The 19,580-nt window shown below is 39.2% G+C and overlaps 1 protein-coding gene across 2 annotated transcripts; it reads right to left on the reverse strand.

Moving 5' to 3' along the window:
* On the reverse strand, nucleotides 1-19,345 carry SUPV3L1 (Suv3 like RNA helicase). 2 transcript variants are annotated; one of them, XM_061373943.1, is made up of 15 exons: nucleotides 19,097-19,345; nucleotides 13,135-13,212; nucleotides 12,741-12,848; nucleotides 11,397-11,511; nucleotides 10,661-10,829; nucleotides 9,086-9,197; nucleotides 8,727-8,804; nucleotides 7,505-7,596; nucleotides 6,409-6,589; nucleotides 5,865-5,958; nucleotides 4,935-5,154; nucleotides 4,489-4,569; nucleotides 2,914-3,090; nucleotides 1,196-1,344; nucleotides 1-814 (listed from the first exon to the last, which is right to left on the reverse strand). In XM_061373943.1, the coding sequence occupies exons 1-15, from the start codon at nucleotides 19,338-19,340 to the stop codon at nucleotides 319-321; spliced, it is 2,394 nt and encodes a 797-aa protein (XP_061229927.1). In that variant the 5' UTR covers nucleotides 19,341-19,345; the 3' UTR covers nucleotides 1-318. The 2 variants fall into 2 exon arrangements, with proteins under 2 accessions (XP_061229927.1, XP_061229929.1); XM_061373945.1 differs by lacking the exon at nucleotides 19,097-19,345 and having other exon boundaries at nucleotides 12,790-12,848; nucleotides 13,135-13,193.
* Nucleotides 19,346-19,580: the final 235 nt, after the last annotated feature.

Below are 19,580 nucleotides of genomic sequence, written 5' to 3' on the forward strand. Positions count from 1 at the left end.
TTGCTAGTGAAATAGGTGACATTTATTAACGATGTGAGGATATCTTGCAAGAAGACATCAAGTTCAAATTTTCACACAGCAGCAGATCATACACTTTGCTGAATTCCATGATTGAAAAAGTGTACAGTTGTCTGCTAAATGCAAACGTATGGCCTCTGAGCTTTTAAGAGTCCATTTCTCTGACTGCTTCACATATCCGGTCACAGGACAAACGAAAACATAAAGGAGCTGCAGCAGTGTAAACATGAAATGCCAAAGAAGATATTAAAATAGTAGTTTATTTTATTAATAAAACCTAAACAGAATTAGGACATGGTTCTATTTTTTCTCTTTCTCCATTTCCTTTGAACTATTCTGACTATCTCTTTTTGAACCAGTGCCATATCTACCATTCCTGTGCTGATCCTGCCATTCACTCTCCAGCTGTCTGAGCATTTCTTGTGTTAGAAGTCCTTCACGCAGCAATCTGTTGGCAAGAGATCCACGTCCATAGCTTTTCAGATCCTCCTGCCTTGTTGAAGACCGATAGGCTTTCAAGTTCTTTGCTCTTCTTTCTCCTGGCACGTCCACTGCAATAGAGAGTGCCTCTGTGGATCTTGCACTATGACGGTCTGAAACCGCCCTGGTATCCCTCTTTGTCCTTGAAAGAGGAAAGTCTTCTGACACAACTTCTGCTGTGCCAGGAGCAGCTGCAGATTGTGAAGCTCGGATCAGCTTTGTGATGTTGCTGACACCAGCTTGTATAATGTCATCCAGTTTTTTCTGTATATCCCTCACAAGGACAGCATCAGGGAACATATCCATGAAACGGTAACTGAAGAGAAGCAAAACAACACAGGATTCAAGGACTGCAGACTGGGACAAAAATGAGATACATACTATGAACGGTAAAAAAAAAATATACCTAATTATTACATGTTGCATGGCAAGCCCACTGTATTTTAAGTAGCATTTCAGCTGCTCTAGTCCAAGATCACTTTGTTTCTAACTTTCTGTCAGTCACAAACTGTTCTCTGCAGAACCCATGACTTGCTCCCACAACATAGCTACATTTGCATTTGTCAAGATCCTCTAAAGGGTCAAAGGAGGCCACAATGCAGCACGTACACACAGACTCAAAGACACTGCTTTTCTAGGATTGTAGCTGTAGGTATTAGGAAAAAATAAAAATTACTTTCAAGCACAAGAACAATACCTTAACCACAGATAGAGGTCAAAAACATCATGAACAGCCTCAAGGTGTACAAGCTCTTTGATGTTCTTCGGAGCAGCTAATGGCCATTTGGTGTGCTGACAGATCCAGTCAAATGTCAGAGGCTCATTTCTACTGAACTGCCTTGCAAACTGAAAAACAAGCAGATTTAGTGAAGTCCTCAGTTAGTCATGAAGGAAGAAATCCCAAATGAGTTAAATTCCCTTGAGTCTGTGTACATAGAATGCTCCAGAAAATACCTCCTTTGTTTTATGCAGTCCAAATGCCACACATTCTTTCACTTAATTACTCAACACAGGAGTCACCTCTTCCTTCCCAGGGCCTCATTAGCACAGTCTGTCCATGGGCCATGCCCATAGTTAAGCAACAAATAGAGCTAATTCAGAAAAGCATAACACTTAAGATACATGATTTCATTTAGCGAAGCAGATGGACCTCTTAGTTTTTTTAATTCTCCTGCTCCTGTTGCTTTTAATTACCTCGTTTCAGAATCTCCAAGATTGAGAAAATGTGAAATGTGTTCCCTGACTTAGGAAACACACTATTCATAACTCAAACCAATTAATCTGCACTAGAAATCAACCCTTCTGAAATCTAGACATCTCAACTCTTTTACCAAAAGATAAACAAGACAAATAAGATCTATATTTATAATTTTCAGGAGTGTTGATGACTTGGAATAACTGCTTCCTCACTGGCTGATGCCAGAAGGGTGGGGTTTTTTTCTGCCAAGGAATGGGGCTTAAATTCACACAGGCATTCACAACAGCCTGCCTCCCTCAGACATCACATTATGCCCCTCTGTACCTTCATTACCTGGGATCTGAATGCTCAAAATTATCTTGATAAGGCACCTTTTTTTTTTTCCACAACTATTTAAATCACTCAATTTTTAAAGAACATTATTAGCATTTTCTGAAAAGCATGGTCTAATATCTGACACTAGGGCACCACATCAGTTTCATTTTTTCAGTATTTTAACAAAAATGTTTAATGCAGTCTCTAAAGGGGACAAAGGTGATACTAACAAAGTTACAGACCCAAACAAAACTATTAATCCCAAAAAACTGACAGCAGCTGACTACAAATTCCTCAAAACAATCACACCAGGGGCACAGTGGAAAACAGTTCATCCAGGCCTGAAAGGTAAAATGAAGTAATTCTGAGAGCAACTTAAGCTCTGTGTTTTCAGGGGGGTTTAATGCTATGTAACTATATTCAAATATCAGCAATCACACAATGTCACATTCTTCTGCTGACAAGCTAACACCTTGAAGCAGCAGCACCTTGGTTTTTAAGGACAACTTTTAGACATGATACAGTGCAAAGCTTAATGGTGCACAAGTAGCTACGTCACACAATTCTGATCTCTCCCAGTTCATAGATCACCTGCAAGGCAAGCAGTAGGATTCTCTGAGGCAAACAGCAGAAAAGCCATCCAAACTTTAATTTATATCACAAAATGAAAATCAGTTCTCAGAAGTTAAAAGATTTGGCCAATAAAAATGGTGAAGAATGCAACCAGAAAAAAATATCTTCAGCTATTTTATATCACTACCTGTGAGCACTTCAAGAATGATCTCAAATGGTCTAATGACAAAACCCATAATCACTACAGCAGCTAGATATAGTCTCAGTGCACCAAAACGTGCTTGCTCCAATATAAATACCACATTTTTTTGAGAAAATAAGTAACTGACCTTCAGCAATGTGGTACACACAAAAGGCTCTTTTCTATTCAAGGGTGCAGTGCAGAAGACATATCGTGATCGCAAATTTAGTGGAATGTGCTGAATCATATCTGCTAGAAATTTAAAGTCATCAATATTGCAAACGAAGTAAAGCCCATCGACTTGTGAGAGACTCACAAAAATATCCTGTGAAAATATAACCGAATGAAGAGAATGTTATCACAGGAGAGAGTTGTTAAATTCTAGTTACACTGAAAGAACAGTTAAAAATACCAAATTTGATCACAGTAATAAAAAAGGGGATGGGGAGTTCCTTCTGCTCTTAACAGGACTTTTGTTAAATTCCCTAACACAGGATCAGAGAAGACATAACACACTATGATTTAAGCATTTTCAAGTCATCTCATAAGTAACAAATACAGTGTTCTGGAAGTGTATATTTTAGTTACAAAGAACACCATCACAGGAACTAGCCCTGTGTTTAGAACTCATTACAGGTTTGTCACTTAGCATGACCCAAAAAGCTAATTTTACAGCATAAAATTCAATAATTGAGCTATTTTTAGCCCAATGCCGGCAATATCTTAGGAAGAAAGAAATCACAAGATAAATATAGTATTGCAACAGAAGAGTTCAAAGAATACCTGAAACATATCCAAGGTTTGGAGAAAAAGGAGATGCCACCTGCACGTTGCAGGGGAAATTTTTACACACCTCCAAAATTATTTCTCTAGTGTAAATCTTTGAAAGACTTTTTAAAAGATCTTTAAAGAAGCACTGTGAGCAAATACTTAAGAGATCAGTAACAACACGGAAGTTTTATCTTAATACTTCTATGCTAGTCCCAAAATTCTCAATCATAGAATTCTAAAGATGTGCTGTTACCCTACCAGCGTAAGTTTCCAGGAAGTCTCCAAGTATAATCTTTTACCTCAAGATTAGAAATTGTACGCTTTGCTACGTAACAGCACATCAGCAGAGAACAATAATACACGCTTAAATCAATGAAAGCTGCTAAGAATTTCTCAGTGCACTAAAAACCATGATACTGTTTTTTAAATACAGCATCATAAGCTTTATTTTTACTTTAAAAGTTTTAGACACTTCCAAAAATTCTAATGATGAGATCAAGTAGATCAAAAAAATCCATTTTCTCAAAGTTAAGGAGACACTGTTTTACCATAAAGTCCACAGAACCAACAATAAAAAATACTCAGGTAGCTCTCAAATGTACAGAAACCTGACATAACCAGCCCAGTTTCTCAGGAATTTATCAAGATGTCAATTTGTAGTATTTTCAGCCTCTGACCAGAAAGTCTACACTTAAAATACGGAACAGGTGAAATGAAAAGGTTCACATCTGTGAACCTATTTACACACTTCAACAGCTTTCAAGTTTAACAAAGAAAAGTTAAGCATTCTAAACATATTTGCAGTCACTATAGTAGAGAGAAGAATCCAACTGATAAAAGATAATACACAAGGCTGTCTGTTAGGTTCCCAAAGTATATGTTTGAACAAAAACACTGACTAAAAGTAATGCTTAATTTTTAAAGCAGAAGCTAATATTTTGATCATTCTTACAATTAGGTTGGATAGAGTGGCATCAGGGAGATGATAAGCAAACATTTCTATCTGCTCAGGAGTAGGATGTAGGCCAGCTGCCTAAAGGGAAAACAAAGAAAAATATTCCGTTAATTCTCAATATTGTTCTTAACTTAGCGCATCAGAAACAAAATCTAGAAAGACAAAACGCAAGAAACCAAGCCACCCAGGAATCCACTTTATTTAGCATACTTATGTAGAACTTCAGCATGTGTTTAAGCTTTTAGGTCTTGAAAGAGCAGCATCAATATAAATGAAATATTGCAAGTCTCCAAATGGGACAAAATCAAAAAAGCCATTGGGCATGACACAACCCATTTTTATAACTAACTTGTAAACAGACACAAGGAAAAATAATTTGGGATCAGAACATAGTAAAACAGCTTCAGCGCATGTCTGTAGAAATCAGGTACTGAGCCTCTCACCTTCACAGGTCGCACAGGCTCCTTCAAAATTTCCTTCAGCTGTATGAGGTCATCACGATGCATTGTAGTGACTTCTCCTTCTTTGAAGGATGAGCCGTAACGTCCAGCTCTGCCTGCAATTTGTAGAGCCTGCGAGGTTGTAATGGAGTCTATTTCCTTTTCTCCCTTCTCATTGATAGTTGGCTTTACTATAGAGTTAAAAATTATTCTTCTTATACACCTGAAATATTTGAATAAAGCCAGAGATAAATCCTTCTTTGGAAATTATTTTAACCTATGACAGAAGCATGAAAACCTTTTTATTTGGCTGGGGTTTAGGGTTTATTTCCCCCCCTCTATAAATTAAAAGATTAGAAATACTGCTTACAGACACAGCATATTCAAAGGGGCAGCACAAGACTACTGGTTAGTTTGGTTAGTTGCAGAAGAATCATCATCCCTACACACACCAACCACGTTCTAGTAAGGTCTCAATTCATTCACCATCATCTGCCTTAGTAGTTTATAGAAATGCGATTGCATCACCTTCAGCACCAAAATACATTTGCAACTGGACTGAACTTGCTCTGTATTTCAGAAATGCAAGAGCCTGCCACTGACAACTGCGCACATCTTATTCCAGTGAACTGAAAGGATCTTAACAGTGCATGCTTTCCCACAGAATTAGGCCAAGTGAGCCATTTAATTTTTAGAATCAGTTTTAAAATTAAAGCTCAGTTCTACCTCATCAAATGGATCACTACGTCAGAATTACAATGCAGATACTGTGTTATCTAGACATAGCAGCTATTTAGCCAAATTAGCCAAACTGAGAAGAAACAAGGTGAAGGAATTAATGCAGGTACCACACCCCAAAATAACCCAAAACCAACAACAACATACAAAAAAATCTGCCACAAAACTATACCATGACCTGTTCCAAATACTTACAAATTGAGTCCCATTCCAATTGCATCTGTAGCAACTAAAATTTTGCATGGATCATCAGGATCATTGAACTTCTTTGCCTGTTCAAGTTTTGTTCCTAAAAAAATTACAAAACAGTTCACATACAAAACTCTTCTTATAAAACAGTGATTATGTATTACTAAGCCCAATGCCTTTAGGGAAAAAACAAACAAATAAACCAAACCACCAAACAAACCAAGCCAAACCAAAAAAAACCACCACCAAACAAATTGGTATTTGGTTGGTATTTGGCTGTTGCTGGTGGAAGGGGGGGGCGGGGGAGGGATTTAATTAATTCCTAGAACTGTGGACAGACCTCATTTAATGACGTCTATCTGAAGATCAATATTAAGAACATAATAAAGGTCTAAATCCAGGATTAAAACATCAATCAATGAAAGTTGATTACTTTCTCTTACGATATAGATACAAAACTATGAAAACCTGTACTGCTTCATTTTAAAAGTTTTTCTAAGAAACAGCAAGCAGCAGAACATTTCCTTAAAAGCAAAAGGAAAAGTCTCACCTGGTGGTAGACTGCCATATATGACAGCACATTCTAATCCTCTGGCTTCAATCTGTCGACTGATAGAATAAATGTCATTCTTACTGAAACAGACAATGCAGTCTCCAGGGCGGAGGTTATCTAAAGATTCTAAGGCATAATCCAGCACAGTGAGAGAAGTGAGTCTCTCGTAGTTTCGGACCTAGAGACAGAGGAGTTGTCAAAGATAGTTAATTTTTAAATAAAAACTTCCTATGGAATATCAGCCAGCATGGTTACTATTAAAGTTGATTGAAACACTGAGGGATCTCACACAGTTCTGAAGGGATAATTACTGAGGAGAAGGTGACATACACCTTATACACTTACTATCTTGCAGCACTTCCCAAACTGAAAACTATACAATCTTTTAAAGACACAGAAGAACTGTATATTTTTACAGGTAAAGTAAATCTAAGAAAATAAATGTACAGACTATGTATCAATTCTATAAAGAAATGAGAGTTTGTTTTCACGCAAATCATCTGAATGCTGTAACTGGTCCTCTTTCACACACTCCACCACACACAGATATGTGAAGCTACTGCTAATTCACCACGAAATCATATAGGCAGGACTTAGGATCAAATTTTATGTTTTTAAATACTCTTCACAAAGGAAACTTGCCCCTAAAAAAAATATTTATGACAGTAAAGTTGGGTTTCAGGTATCTTTCAATCACTGTTCTGGAGGTCCTAGTGCTTTTAACGGCTTTCCTTATCATATGGAGAATAAATACCAACAGATCCAGTAACCTCAGTAAACTTAAGAGCACTGCACCCTTCAGAGGAACAGAACCGTAAAGAACACCCCTGAATAGCTGTAGCATTCCCTGAGGGAAACTCAGCAGAGCACTTTGTCTAAGCAAAGCTATACCACTATTAAAAAAAAAATAAAACCCACCAAACCGCTTTGCAACATCTCCTTTAGCTTACAGGAATTGAGAAACATTTTAAAAAGAAGTCCTGCAAGAATAAATGCGATCAGTGATGCTCCCAGAAGTCCCTAATTTTTGCCGGTTTTCCAGCAAGGAGAATCTGATGTTCTGTCCATAACTTGACAGAAATAAAAAACTTACTTCAACCTCCTCCCCTGTAGTGTACATGAGCTCTGTCACCAAGTCAATAGCAGCAGCTTCTCCACAAACGTGGATTTCTTCTGCACAGAGTCCTAAACAAGAACCAATGAAATAAATTGCAAAATGTTATGTATTTACAGACTACAGTAGCTTCAGCTGATTTTTAAGTTAAGCAAAATTACATTTTGTTCGCTAAACATGTCAGTGAGGACTGCATTTCACTTCCTTCAAAACCCCCGATCAGTATCTAATGCCTCTCCCACTACACAATTATTGGAGCTGTTTTTGAACTCATGTCAGCAAGAGTTGTTTGGAAATTCATTAGTATGATAATCAGAGTAGCTAATACCTTATTGCACCCTCAGCCAAAACAAGAGGTACCTTCAACCACTGAACAAATGGAACAAATCTTTGAAAATGTTTTATTTACTACTAATGTTTTACTACCTCCCAAACCACAGCAGAACACAAGAGCTTTGGTTTCTGCATGACCTCCTAAAATTATGAGTATGTCCCAAATGCAGTCAGAACCCAGAAGCTAATAAAAAAGGAGGTAGAGGAAGTGTGACAGATCATGCTGTTGAACTTAGCACTACGAGCAGTGGAGGGAATCAAGAGGGGAGAAGTCAGATTCCAGACTTTTGTTCAAAATCTGAGGAAAAATGAGTTTCAAAAATTGCTCTTGAAAAATTCTAAATTTATAAAAAGAAGTATTCTTCTAAGAATTTAACAGACCAATGCAGCTCTATAAATGAGTACTTTAGATTAACATTACAAAATATTTAATGTTTTTCATGCTGCCATAGATTTAACAGTATCTCTTCACAACAAAATCTCTGAAAAATTGTGTTGTTTTAACTGAACAATAAAAAGCAAAACTTTAGAAAATAATCAATGTAAAAGGACAACAGAGTGTAACAACACAAAGGCTCCATATTACCCAAGGAAGTAAAACTAAAAAAGGCATCTGCATAACATAGAGAACAGAATCTTAAAAAAAAAAAATTCATTAAATAAAACATGACAGGTAACTTGTTGCATACAGACAAATCCTTTGAGGCAAAGTATCTCTCTATCCTGCTGTGAGAAGACATAAGAAAAAATACTTTCATTTTGCACCCCATATTGTAACCACTTACAAATATTCTGACTGCTAAGCTTAATTTAATGTGCTGTTTACAGTCATGCTAAACTAGCTTGCTGTCAACACAAACAAGATTACCTAGAAGGGCTCTTGTCCAAGCCCACCCTCTGGCAGGATCTCTGATCATCTGAATTTCATCAATCACAGCAACTTCATCTTAAAACAAAAAAGAAAAATATCACACACCAAGGAAGAGCATTTAGAACAGCAAATCTACACAGGAAGGAACTTAAAGGCTTTCTAAAAAGTTGATCAAATCAAGTTAATCCTCCACCACGAAAAAGCTATTCTAAGATGATCACTGTTCTAACCCCTGTAACAGAGTTTAGAAATCGTTCAAATAAGCAAAAAAAAGAATAGCTCAACAACCTCAGAGTCCAGGCAATAGCACACATGAAGGTACCACAGATATGACTGAAACAATTCTGTATACATACAAGGTGTATTAGTGCTGCACATTTCAATGGTACAAGCAATATGAGGAGCTTGTCTGGCATCTTCATTGGCATACACACGTTCTTCTCCTGTCACCAAGTCACATGGCACATTCTAAAGGGATTCAGAAAATTCGTGTTAAGTTTCTGTATTACAACAAAATCCCCATTCCAAAGGGAAAAAAAAAAAAAAAAGTTTCTTAGAGCAGCTTCTAAGACAGTGTAGTGGATGCTATCCAGAAAACAACAACTCAGCCTTTTGAGACTTGTGTCCTGTATTTAAGTCCTATCAGGCTGAAGGGTATAATGAAGACGTAGTGTCTGTAACTAATCCCCTCCCATACTCCTGCAGGATATTACATCTCCTCTGAGCATTTCAGAGCTGTCACATCTGCAACAAAAGAACTGTCAGAAGAGCTGTAGTACAAGGGGCTCATAAAGCGCTGTCCAGCAGTGAAGGAGCCTTACAAGCTCCAGCCTCCTCCAGTTCATTTGGTGATTGCCCTGTTGGATGTCTCACCTACTGCCTTACATGCACACAGCAAGAGTTCATGAGGACTAGCTGTGAGAGACAGCGGGGGCCACTATCCTCTACACTTGCTGAATGTCAGGCAGATGGCTATTTCTTTCATATTTACAGCCACCTGTAAAGGCATGCAGGAAGCGCTGTTTAAGCCTCAAGGGCTACGTATGATCCATGAGCTGCCAAGTGATAAGTCCTTGAACACACTAAACATGGGAAAAAAGTGCAGTAACTCTGCTAACCAAGAACATCACTGCACGGTATCCACATTCTCTACAAGGTACTTCTTACAGACATCTCCTAGGACAAGCCAATCTTTCCTACATGTTGCTTTGATAAATGAATAATTGGAATTACAAGCTCTAAATCACAGACTCGTCAGAAAAAGATAAATTATAAGATCATACGGTAAACACCACTGTACATATACACGATGCTGCATTAACATGTGAGGTGTTACTATAATGCTTGAGAACTGGTGTGATTCTGTGTAGCCAGAAACACACTGATGAGGAGCCTTCAAAAGAATGCTGGAAGCAATAAAAAAAAGTACTAATGAAAACTGCTTCTAGGTACCTGATACAGGGCACTGCTCTTCAACTCAACACATCTGAATCTGTAGAAGTTTTTATTAGATGGTTCAGTGAAATATATTTCAACACTGAAGCAGAAGGTTGAGGGGAGTTAAGCAAGGATCGTTTCTTGCCTACAAGCTAAAATAAAGGTCATGGGCAAAAGAAGCCATGGTTTCCACACTGAAAAAGCTAATAGTAGAACCTGGCTAAACTCAGGAAAATGAAGACAGGTCACAGGGATGATTGCACAGCCTGTTTTGGGGAAAGTGATGTTCCATTTGGGGAAATGATGTTCAATTCTGCACGCCCAAAGCAGAAATGCACAACTGGTGTTCACATGAGCTGTTACTGCAAAGTAAAGGCACTCATTCAAGCACATTACTTCATGGACTAGCTTAAGCAGCTACAGTACTTTACAAACATGCATTCATGAGACTGTTCCAGTACTAAGGATATAGGTAAGTAATATAACATACTGACAGCATTATTACTCTTTTGGAAGATTTCATGAGCCAGAAGTTTTAGTGGACCACAGTATATTCCAGATTTTGCTGACAAAAATCTCTGGATAGCATGGTAAGTTTTTCCACTGTTTGTAGGACCAGCATGAAATATTATCTTTCTCTGAATAGCTCTGGCATCCGGATACCTATAACATACACACAAAAACAGATTTGTTGAACACTTAATATGGTTTTCTGGATACTGATTCAGGGGTAATTGTAAATTAGCTTAAAATTTTACTTATTAATAGACTTTTTAAAGTGTGTTGAAAGCAGAATGATCCAAGTTCTTAGAGACAGTATAATGAAGTTACTAAGTCTTATACATTCATCTTCTAAACAATGCAACACTTTCAAAGATTTAGAGTGGAATTCATACACTCTGTTCGAAATAATTCTCATTACTGTGGTCTCTTTCCTTGGGTATATTGATATTTTAATGCTACAGCATGCAACCTCCCAAACAGATACAGCCAGAAGACAGCTGGGAAGACAATACAACTCAGCAAATTTAATACCCAATATAATCTTCCTTTATTTTAATTGATTGCAGTGTATCTTGGCACAAATAAAGAGTTTCTGACATTAATCATTGCAGAAACAGAGAAATGGAACTGAAAATAGAGTGCAATTATACATCAAAAAGCTTAGGTCCACAGACTATGAAATTCTATTACACAAAGAAAACATTACAACCACTTAAACACACTGACCAGTTGGGCGGCAATCTTAAATCACTGATTTTGCGTAGATCATCCATACAGTCCAGCATTGGAAAGATCTGCTTTGCATGCCTCAGGAAAAACGGAAAGAGATCATCCACGTGACCTAGAAGACAAATCCTTTTAAGAAAGTTGCATGCTTGGCTGAAGGTATGTATCTTCATAATAAACTTTACCAAAAAAAAAATTCTACTATTTCCACCAGACACTTAGATAATTATTTCAACTTCTGGCTCCCTACAGTGTTCAATGATTATCCCAATGGCAGAAAGATAAACTAACATGAGTACACAGACTCACTAAGCAACGTACTACAAATACAACAGCTTGAAGAAAAAAATGAAATTCAGTATATTCACTGTAGTAGCCTACATGTCTACAGAACTTCTAAACTGTGCACCTCTCACAGAATTTCAAAGAACTATCTCAATCTAAAAAACTGTCATCAAACACACACACATGAAAAAGCAGTGGGGTTTTTTGTGTGTTTTTGGTTTTAATTAAGAATAAGTAGTCATTTCACAGCCAAAATTATTTTTAAAAATTTAAAGAATTTAAAAACTGTAGTATTTTCAAGTATTATCTTTAGGCAAGCAAAACTCAAACTAAAAAACTTCAAAACATGACATAATCCTTTACACTTCTATGTATGTGAGTTTTAAGGCATACATAAACAATGCTCATATGTAAGTAAATGCGAAGCGGAAGTGAGGAAATCATGTGGAAGACTATGCACAACTAATATAAAAAGACACTTCACATTTCCGACTATGCACAACTAATATAAAAAAACACTTCACATTTCCTAACAGTAAACACTGCAACTCTAACTGTGGAGAAAGCTGTTTCCACTGTAACCAGCTAGCATCACCTCCCGCTTAAGTGTTGCTGATTACAACAAAAGATGCACTAAGCTCCTATCAATACTACACTCACACTCACTCCTATCAATGCTACACAGAAAAAGAGCACATCAGAGTTGTATTTCCAAGTACTGAAGCTATGTGGCCAGGAGAAAGCTCCCAAAGTGCCCCCTAGTGACAACTGGATTTTTAAGAGAGGAATACATGGAAAAGTACTTCTGTTTCAGGGAAGAAACGACGCTATAAAACAGGCTGCTGCTAGCAAAGACCTCTACCTCCTTCGTTTCCACTTCAGAGGATTTAAAGATAGATCTCTCCATAAGAGGGGCACAATTACTTCTGACGGGGAAGCAATGATTTTTAACCTCTTTTATACCCCAATAAAGGGATCCACAGGTATGCAGGTAGGCATACAGGTCAAAACCAAGAAAAAAAACATACATTTAATTTTACAAGCACTCCAGATACTTGCCTGCATCACAGCATATATCATTCAGAATAATATGCAAATCAGCACTCACAGAACTGGATTCCATGATATACTTCCTAAAGCTTATAAATGCTTGGTGAAACAGGCGAGCTGGGGGAGAAAAAAAAAGGAATAAAGTGAATGTGACTGGAGTCACAAAACCATACTTGTAAACACCTAACAAAACACTGTATTGTATTAAAAACCTGCAACTTAATATCAGGTATTAAAAGTAAATATAAAGGTTTGAACACTTAGGTTTGAACCAAGTGACAGAGACAACCTGAACAAGCACTGTTACATGACCCACAACAGATCAGATCTACCTAATACCATATCTCAGTAGAAACAGATTACACATTTGAAAAAAAAATAAAATCTTAGAACATTTTCTTACCATCTAATCCATTTTCTGCTCCTAGTCTTTGGATTTCTTTTCTTTTGTAGAACTTATTCAAGTTTTTTAGAACTTCACCTGTAGAAAAAGAGTAACTTTTCTTTTTAGTTTGCTCAAAATTAAATCACATTCTCCTGCCACAAAGATCATGGCTCATAGTCTCCTTACTCTGGAGAAAGGGATTCTTCGATATGCTATGGGGATTAAAATGATTTACCCTAAATTAAACACAATCAGTGATTGAGCCCCTGTGGGAAAGGACAATCTTAAACCACAGCAGGGTAAGAACTGACACAAAGATGAGGTCAGTATTTGAGACATGCTCTCCCTCGTACTTGATAGGAAAGCACAAAGGTAGGAACCTGCAGCCAACATGTAAGGTTTTAGGGTGTTTGCTTTTTATTGGCACCTATCAGGAAACAGCAGGTTTTAATGTGAAAAGTAAATCTACTTAAGCTACTGGTGACAGGTTTTACTAAATATCTCAGAATACCTTCTTCCCTCCACCCTGCTTCCAAGACACACTCCAGAAGGATGAGGCAAACCAGATGCTGTATTCTTCCTATTTCTCAGGTTAAATAAAGGAGGGGAAAACTTAACAGAGTTTCTTCATACATGTCACTCAGCTTTGCTTGTAAAAATGTCTTATTACAGAGTTATTAATAAACCTTTTCCCTCCCCTAAAAGGCACCTTCAGACTTGCAACAAAGCTGTTTTTACTAACGTACACTCTTGAATTTAGCTCATTAAATCACAGAGTTAGTTAAATCATAATGGTAAAAATGTCCCCTCTCAATCTATAGCGTATCAGAAATTCACAAAAATCTAGCAAATATCTTGAGCACCTTTTCATAAACTTACATTATTCTTAAAATTCAAGTCTACAAACCCTATATTATAAAATGCTACGACTGATACATGATGTAGCACACCCCTGTTTGTCAATACAAGTCACTGAACACAACATTGCTAAGCTCTGCTCTCTGCAGCTAACCTGTAACTCTGAAATCTCCGCTATGATACGTAAAGCTTCCCATGAGACGAAACTTAAATTATTGAAAGATTGCTTCTCTTTCTAAATAACTGTACTCTAGAACACACGTAGCCTGCTTTGCATAATGAAAATCATAAGGTGACAAGAATATAGCAGCTAAACTGCAAGCAAAACTAGAAGCATAAGAGGGGTGGCTATATCCCATACCCCATACACGGTTATGGTAGTCTATTAATGGATTAATGCCCAGTCTGAAATGTTCACGAAGGTTACAAGACTGTCAGCTAGCTTACATCTACTACAAGACATCCATACCCTCATCAGAAAATGTTTAAGGGCCTAAAAATCAAAGACAGATTGGAAAACGCTGCACTAAAAGCACGGGGTTAATTTTCTTCAGAGTTTCCATAAGAAGTTAGTTAACACATCAGCCACACAGATAAATTCACAACCTAGTGGCCTTACAAGATGAAAAGGTCAATGCTAGAACATATGTTACTATGCAAGGCAACATGACATTGGGACCATGGCAGCCCACAACATCCAAGGTCATGATCCTTCCTAAGTGCAAATACTTCTCTTAACAATAAGGTATATCAAAATGAAACAAAGCTGGCATTGCAGTCCAATAAGGCATGCCCACATTAGCTTAATCTACCTGCACATAGTACTATTTCTACAGCAAAAGCTAACTATCAGGGTACATACTCAGATCTTTGTCCTGCCCCTACCACTACCTTTCGTACCATTCACCTGTTTTAAGATTTCCCTTCCTTTACCATTTCCTCATTCTAGAACAGTATTCTAGCTCTTAGTCCGCAATTACTTTGACTTCTCAGCAGCATTTATTAAGGTTCTGTGTAAAAAGATGGCCTAACTCTGCGATTAAGTTCAGAAATTATGCATTTAGCCTCTAAAGCATCAGATTTGTTTAGCTATTTCAGCCCTATTTACAGGAAGACTCTTCAGTCATTTTCCTGCATCTGAGATGACAACAGTCCATTTCTGTACGCTATCACTGAGGCAGCTGAACTGCCGTATTTTAAAACTCCTTTAGAACTATTAGACTTCTACTGTCCTGTCCAAGTGACCTTGTGCATCTAAATAACCCACATGTTCGAGCACCTCCTGTTCTGATGCATGAATTGCTGACAGTACCTCACCCTTCCTGGTTTATATTCCTCACCAGTAAGCACAGTCAACTGGTCTGACAATTAAAGCCATAGAAGGGGCATTCAATACGACAACTGAGCATTTGGGCCTCAAATCAACAACTGCATCAAGGATTCTGTGAAGCCACATCAGAAAGTGTTGATCTTTCACACAGTAGATTTTTGTTTACATTTATTTCAAAACGGATAATAGAGCATCTCCATACCAGAAGGCCCATAGTCAAATTAGACCTAATTTGAGTTGCCCACTAACTTGGAAACATTCATGCTCGGTACTGAAGATCATGAAGTCAGGTACCAATCATTCTCTCTCTCTGTACTGACAGCAGATCACCTACCTTTATAACATCCATATCTTCTCTCATTGCTCTTTACATCCCTTTCTTCTGAGACTACATGCATGAGCAGACCTCTTGTTCCCTTTCACCCTTTAAGTTTAATATCACAGTTGTTTTTTTTTTTCTTCCTTGGTTGCCCAAGGAAGTTGTGAATCATAGAATAGTTAGGGTTGGAAAGGACCTTAAGATCATCTAGTTCCAGCCCCCCTGCCATGGGCAGGGACACCTCACACTAAACCATGTCACTCAAGGCTCTGTCCAACCTGGCCTTGAACACTGCCAGGGATGGAGCATTCACAACCTCCCTGGGCAACCCATTCCAGTGCCTCATACCCTCACAGGAAAGAACTTCCTCCTTATATCCAATCTAAACTTCCCCTGTTTAACTCATTACCCTTGTCCTGTCACTACAGTCCCTAACAGAGAGTCCCTCCCCAGCATCCTTATAAGCCCCCTTCAGATACTGGAAGGCTGCTATGAGATCTCCACACAGCCTTCTCTTCTCCAGGCTGAACAGCCCCAACTTTCTCAGCCTATCTTCATAAGGGAAGTGCTCCAGTCCCCTGATCATCCTTGTGGCCCTCCTCTGGGCTTGTTCCAACAGTTCCATGTCTTCTTTATGTTGAGGACACCAGAAGTGTACACAATACTCCAAGTGAGGTCTCGCGAAAGCAGAGTAGAACACTCCATCCCTGGCAGTATTCGAGGCCAGGTTGGACAGAGCCTTGGGTGACATTTTTTAGCATGTGGTGTCCCTGCCCATGGCACATGGGTTGGAACTAGATGATCTTAAGGTCTTTCCAACCCTAACTCTTCTATAATTCTATGATTCTACATAACTGCTCTTTGGATATTTTGGTATAATGTGCTCTTGTCTTACCTAGTCACTCAACAACTGGCTTATTTAATAAGGCAACCATACAACAGGTTTAGCAAACACATACTTAGATCTTAAATCATTCCATCATACAGCAATTTCTTATTGTTCTATTGTTTCCCATCACACTGTGCATTTGGGCCTTTCAGAATGACCACTATCACATAAATCTGTCAGAAACACTACTACTGTAAAAGCAATGGAAGGCTACAGAAAGATATATTTTGCCACAATTCCTGTAAGAAAACCTCAAAAGCAAAGCTCCTTCTAACTATAACATACTTGATACACCAGAACTGAAAGCATATATCACCACCTATAAGGACCCACTTCCTATGAAGTCACAGAAAACAGATGCAGCCATGAAAGAATTTCACTAAAGGCCATTAACCAGCAGGTTTGTTATAAAGGCTTTCCAAGCTTCTAAAAAGGCTTCTATTAAACTGACAGTGTCTGACTAGCATGAAAACTATGAGCACTGTCTCACTTCAGCAAGTACAAGCTAACAAGATGATTCACACTAGAATTATGTGCACTGCAAGTAACAAAGTTTCTCCACACGCTGTAATCATAAAGCCTGCAAATGTAATATTTTCTTTATTGAATCTAGTTCAGCGTTTGACAGCAAAATTTGACAGAGCATCTTCATTCAAACTATAAAAAACCAAACCCAGATGCATAATACTGTGTGTGGTCAGAATCCAAGAGGGAGAAGCAGAGTAAGACTATTTCACAAAAGAAGAATGGACAATATTTGTTAAAGAAGATCTCATTCAGTTTCCTCTTTAACATTATTGATGGGTTTCAAAATACAAAATTACTGACAGCAGCAGAGAGCACTACAGGCCAACAAGCCAGACAAGCACCATGCTGGTCACCTGGCTGGTCTCACATGAAAGAACTTCAGGCTGTTCAAAGTAGTTAATTTTTACCTGCAGGGACATAAATAATTTTAGCCAATCTGTTCTCTCCCAACAACTCAGCAGAGACCAAACAGAGTCTATACTTATTTTCCCAGGGCATTTTAGTTGTACCTTTGAAGAAATCCAACACAGTCCGAGGCAACAGGTAAGATACAAGTAAGATGCCATCATTCATACATACTGGCACCCAAGCAATGCATTACTAATACAGGTCAACACTCAAAGACAAGTCTGAAAACAACATAGACTTTCTGCTTAACAGCTGTTCAAGAATTGTCCTCATAGCTGGATTTTTCAGCTGTTAAGGCCAGGTACTCTTTTCTTGAGGGCTCTGAACAAATTAAGATCATTTTCCCATGCTTCCTATACATAAATAATATGTTCTCCTAATTAAGTGTTCTGATAGCACATGAAGAACAAAGTTCCCGTTTACACCCTCAGTTTGGAACCAACAAACATCAAAAGGATCAAGAACTTGGTTTTTACGTAGGAAGTCTTTAAAGGTAGTGTGCTAGCACAGCTAAATAAAATAAAACCTTGCAGAAGACTGAGCATGGATAAAGAATGCACAGGATGTATGGTTTATAACTAAAAAAAATAGAATAAAATAAAATACAAAGCTGGAAAAGCAGTTACAACTCAGTGGTTCTTGAGGTATAATCACATGTAAAGACAACAAAGAACAGAAGTGTACGGTATCTAAAGGTCAACCACAGAACTTCTTCTTTCCATTTAAACGTCAAAAAATGCGTCAAGCGAAATGACAAAACACACACCTAGCAGACACATAAAACAGAAACATAAAGCATTGAGAAAGACACTTCAAGACTGAAGTTCAAACTCCTGTTCTGCTTCTGACATACTCAGCAGCTCTCATAACACAGAGGGCACTGAAAGGAATAGTTCTTGACACAGCTTTCCTAACTGATACACTTAACGTACACTTGTTCATACTATAAGATGTGCAAACCCAAGAATACACAAACAGGTCCGCACTATTCTAACTGGAAGTTAAACTTAAGTTTATAACGCTGATGGCCAGTAATAGAAATACTGGATGCTTTGCCCAATTTTCATCTAGGCACATTCACGAAGACTGCTTTTCTGTCTGCTACATCAGTACTTGAGAAAACTATGAAACAACTGACTAAACGTTTGAGAAAACAATGACTTCTACATTCAGATACAGTTCCAGTTTTGGAATGCCACAAGATTTCAGTTTAGCAGTGGCACCTGCCCCCACGCCAAGTACCTTTATTCTAACTGCGCTAAAATAAGGAGTGAAGGATCTAGACCAACGGGATTTTTCTTCCCCCTAACACAGGGCACACCTAATGAGCCTTGGTAAAAACCTCGCTATCGGCCGTACCACCTCACCTGGCAGCTTTCATCCCACTTTCATCTTCACGGGCACGGGCAGCAACACGGGTCAAAGGAGCCAGAAGGCAAGACCTTTCGAAATAAAACTCCAGGAAACAACCTGAACGGAGTGGCAGGCTCCCGGGACGGGAGGGGCGCGGTCAGACGACGCCCGGCGGGGCCCGCCAGTTCCTCTCAGCCCTCATTAGGACCCAGCCCCGCAGGCGCGTCACACGGGCAGGACACCCCGGAGGGACGAGGCCTGCGTCCCCCTCTCACAGCTGCCTCTCCACACTCACCCTTGTCGAGGGGCCGCGTGAGCTCGGCGCCCACGTCCTCCTCGGCCCCGTCACCGACAGGCTTCAACGGCACCGGCACGAAGAGAGAAGTGTCGGGAGCCCGGGAGCTGCCGTCCCCGCCGACTGAGGAGGAAAAGGAGGACGCGGCGGCAGGTCGCAGCCGGGCGGCGGCAGCCCTGCCATGGCGGAGAACGAGTCCCGCGCGAGCGGAGAGCCGCAGCAGCGGCCACGCGCACCGCCTCATCGGCAGCGAAGGACAGCGGTGGCGGCGCGGTCCTCTTTCGTCATCGAACTGCGACCGACGTAGGGCTTGCCGCGACGTACCGCATGCGCAGCACGGCCCTAACAGCAAAGTGCGCACGATGGGAACCGGCCACGGTGCTGCGAGGCCTTAAAGGGCACCTCAGTCCCTCTGCCGTCTGGGGCGGGCGTTAAAGGGGATGCTGAAGTAACACGCGCAGCGGCTTCAAAGGGCAGAGCCAAT

Source organism: Neopsephotus bourkii, unplaced genomic scaffold (assembly GCF_033783945.1).
Source record: "Neopsephotus bourkii isolate Nb327-2 ecotype Australia unplaced genomic scaffold, CSIRO-AGI_Nbou_v1 NB_1634, whole genome shotgun sequence".
NCBI lineage: Eukaryota > Metazoa > Chordata > Aves > Psittaciformes > Psittacidae > Neopsephotus > Neopsephotus bourkii.

Bases quoted from the DNA above. Each gene is read 5' to 3' on its own strand.
- SUPV3L1 (XM_061373943.1), bottom strand. From the start codon at position 19,340: ATGAGGCGGTGCGCGTGGCCGCTGCTGCGGCTCTCCGCTCGCGCGGGA. The intron at 12,849-13,134 runs GTAAGAAAATGT...TTTCTCCCCCAG, and splicing joins AGCAGAAAATGGATTAGATG to CTCGCCTGTTTCACCAAGCA. The intron at 10,830-11,396 runs GTCAGTGTGTTT...TGTATGTTATAG, and splicing joins TTAAGATTGCCGCCCAACTG to GTATCCGGATGCCAGAGCTA.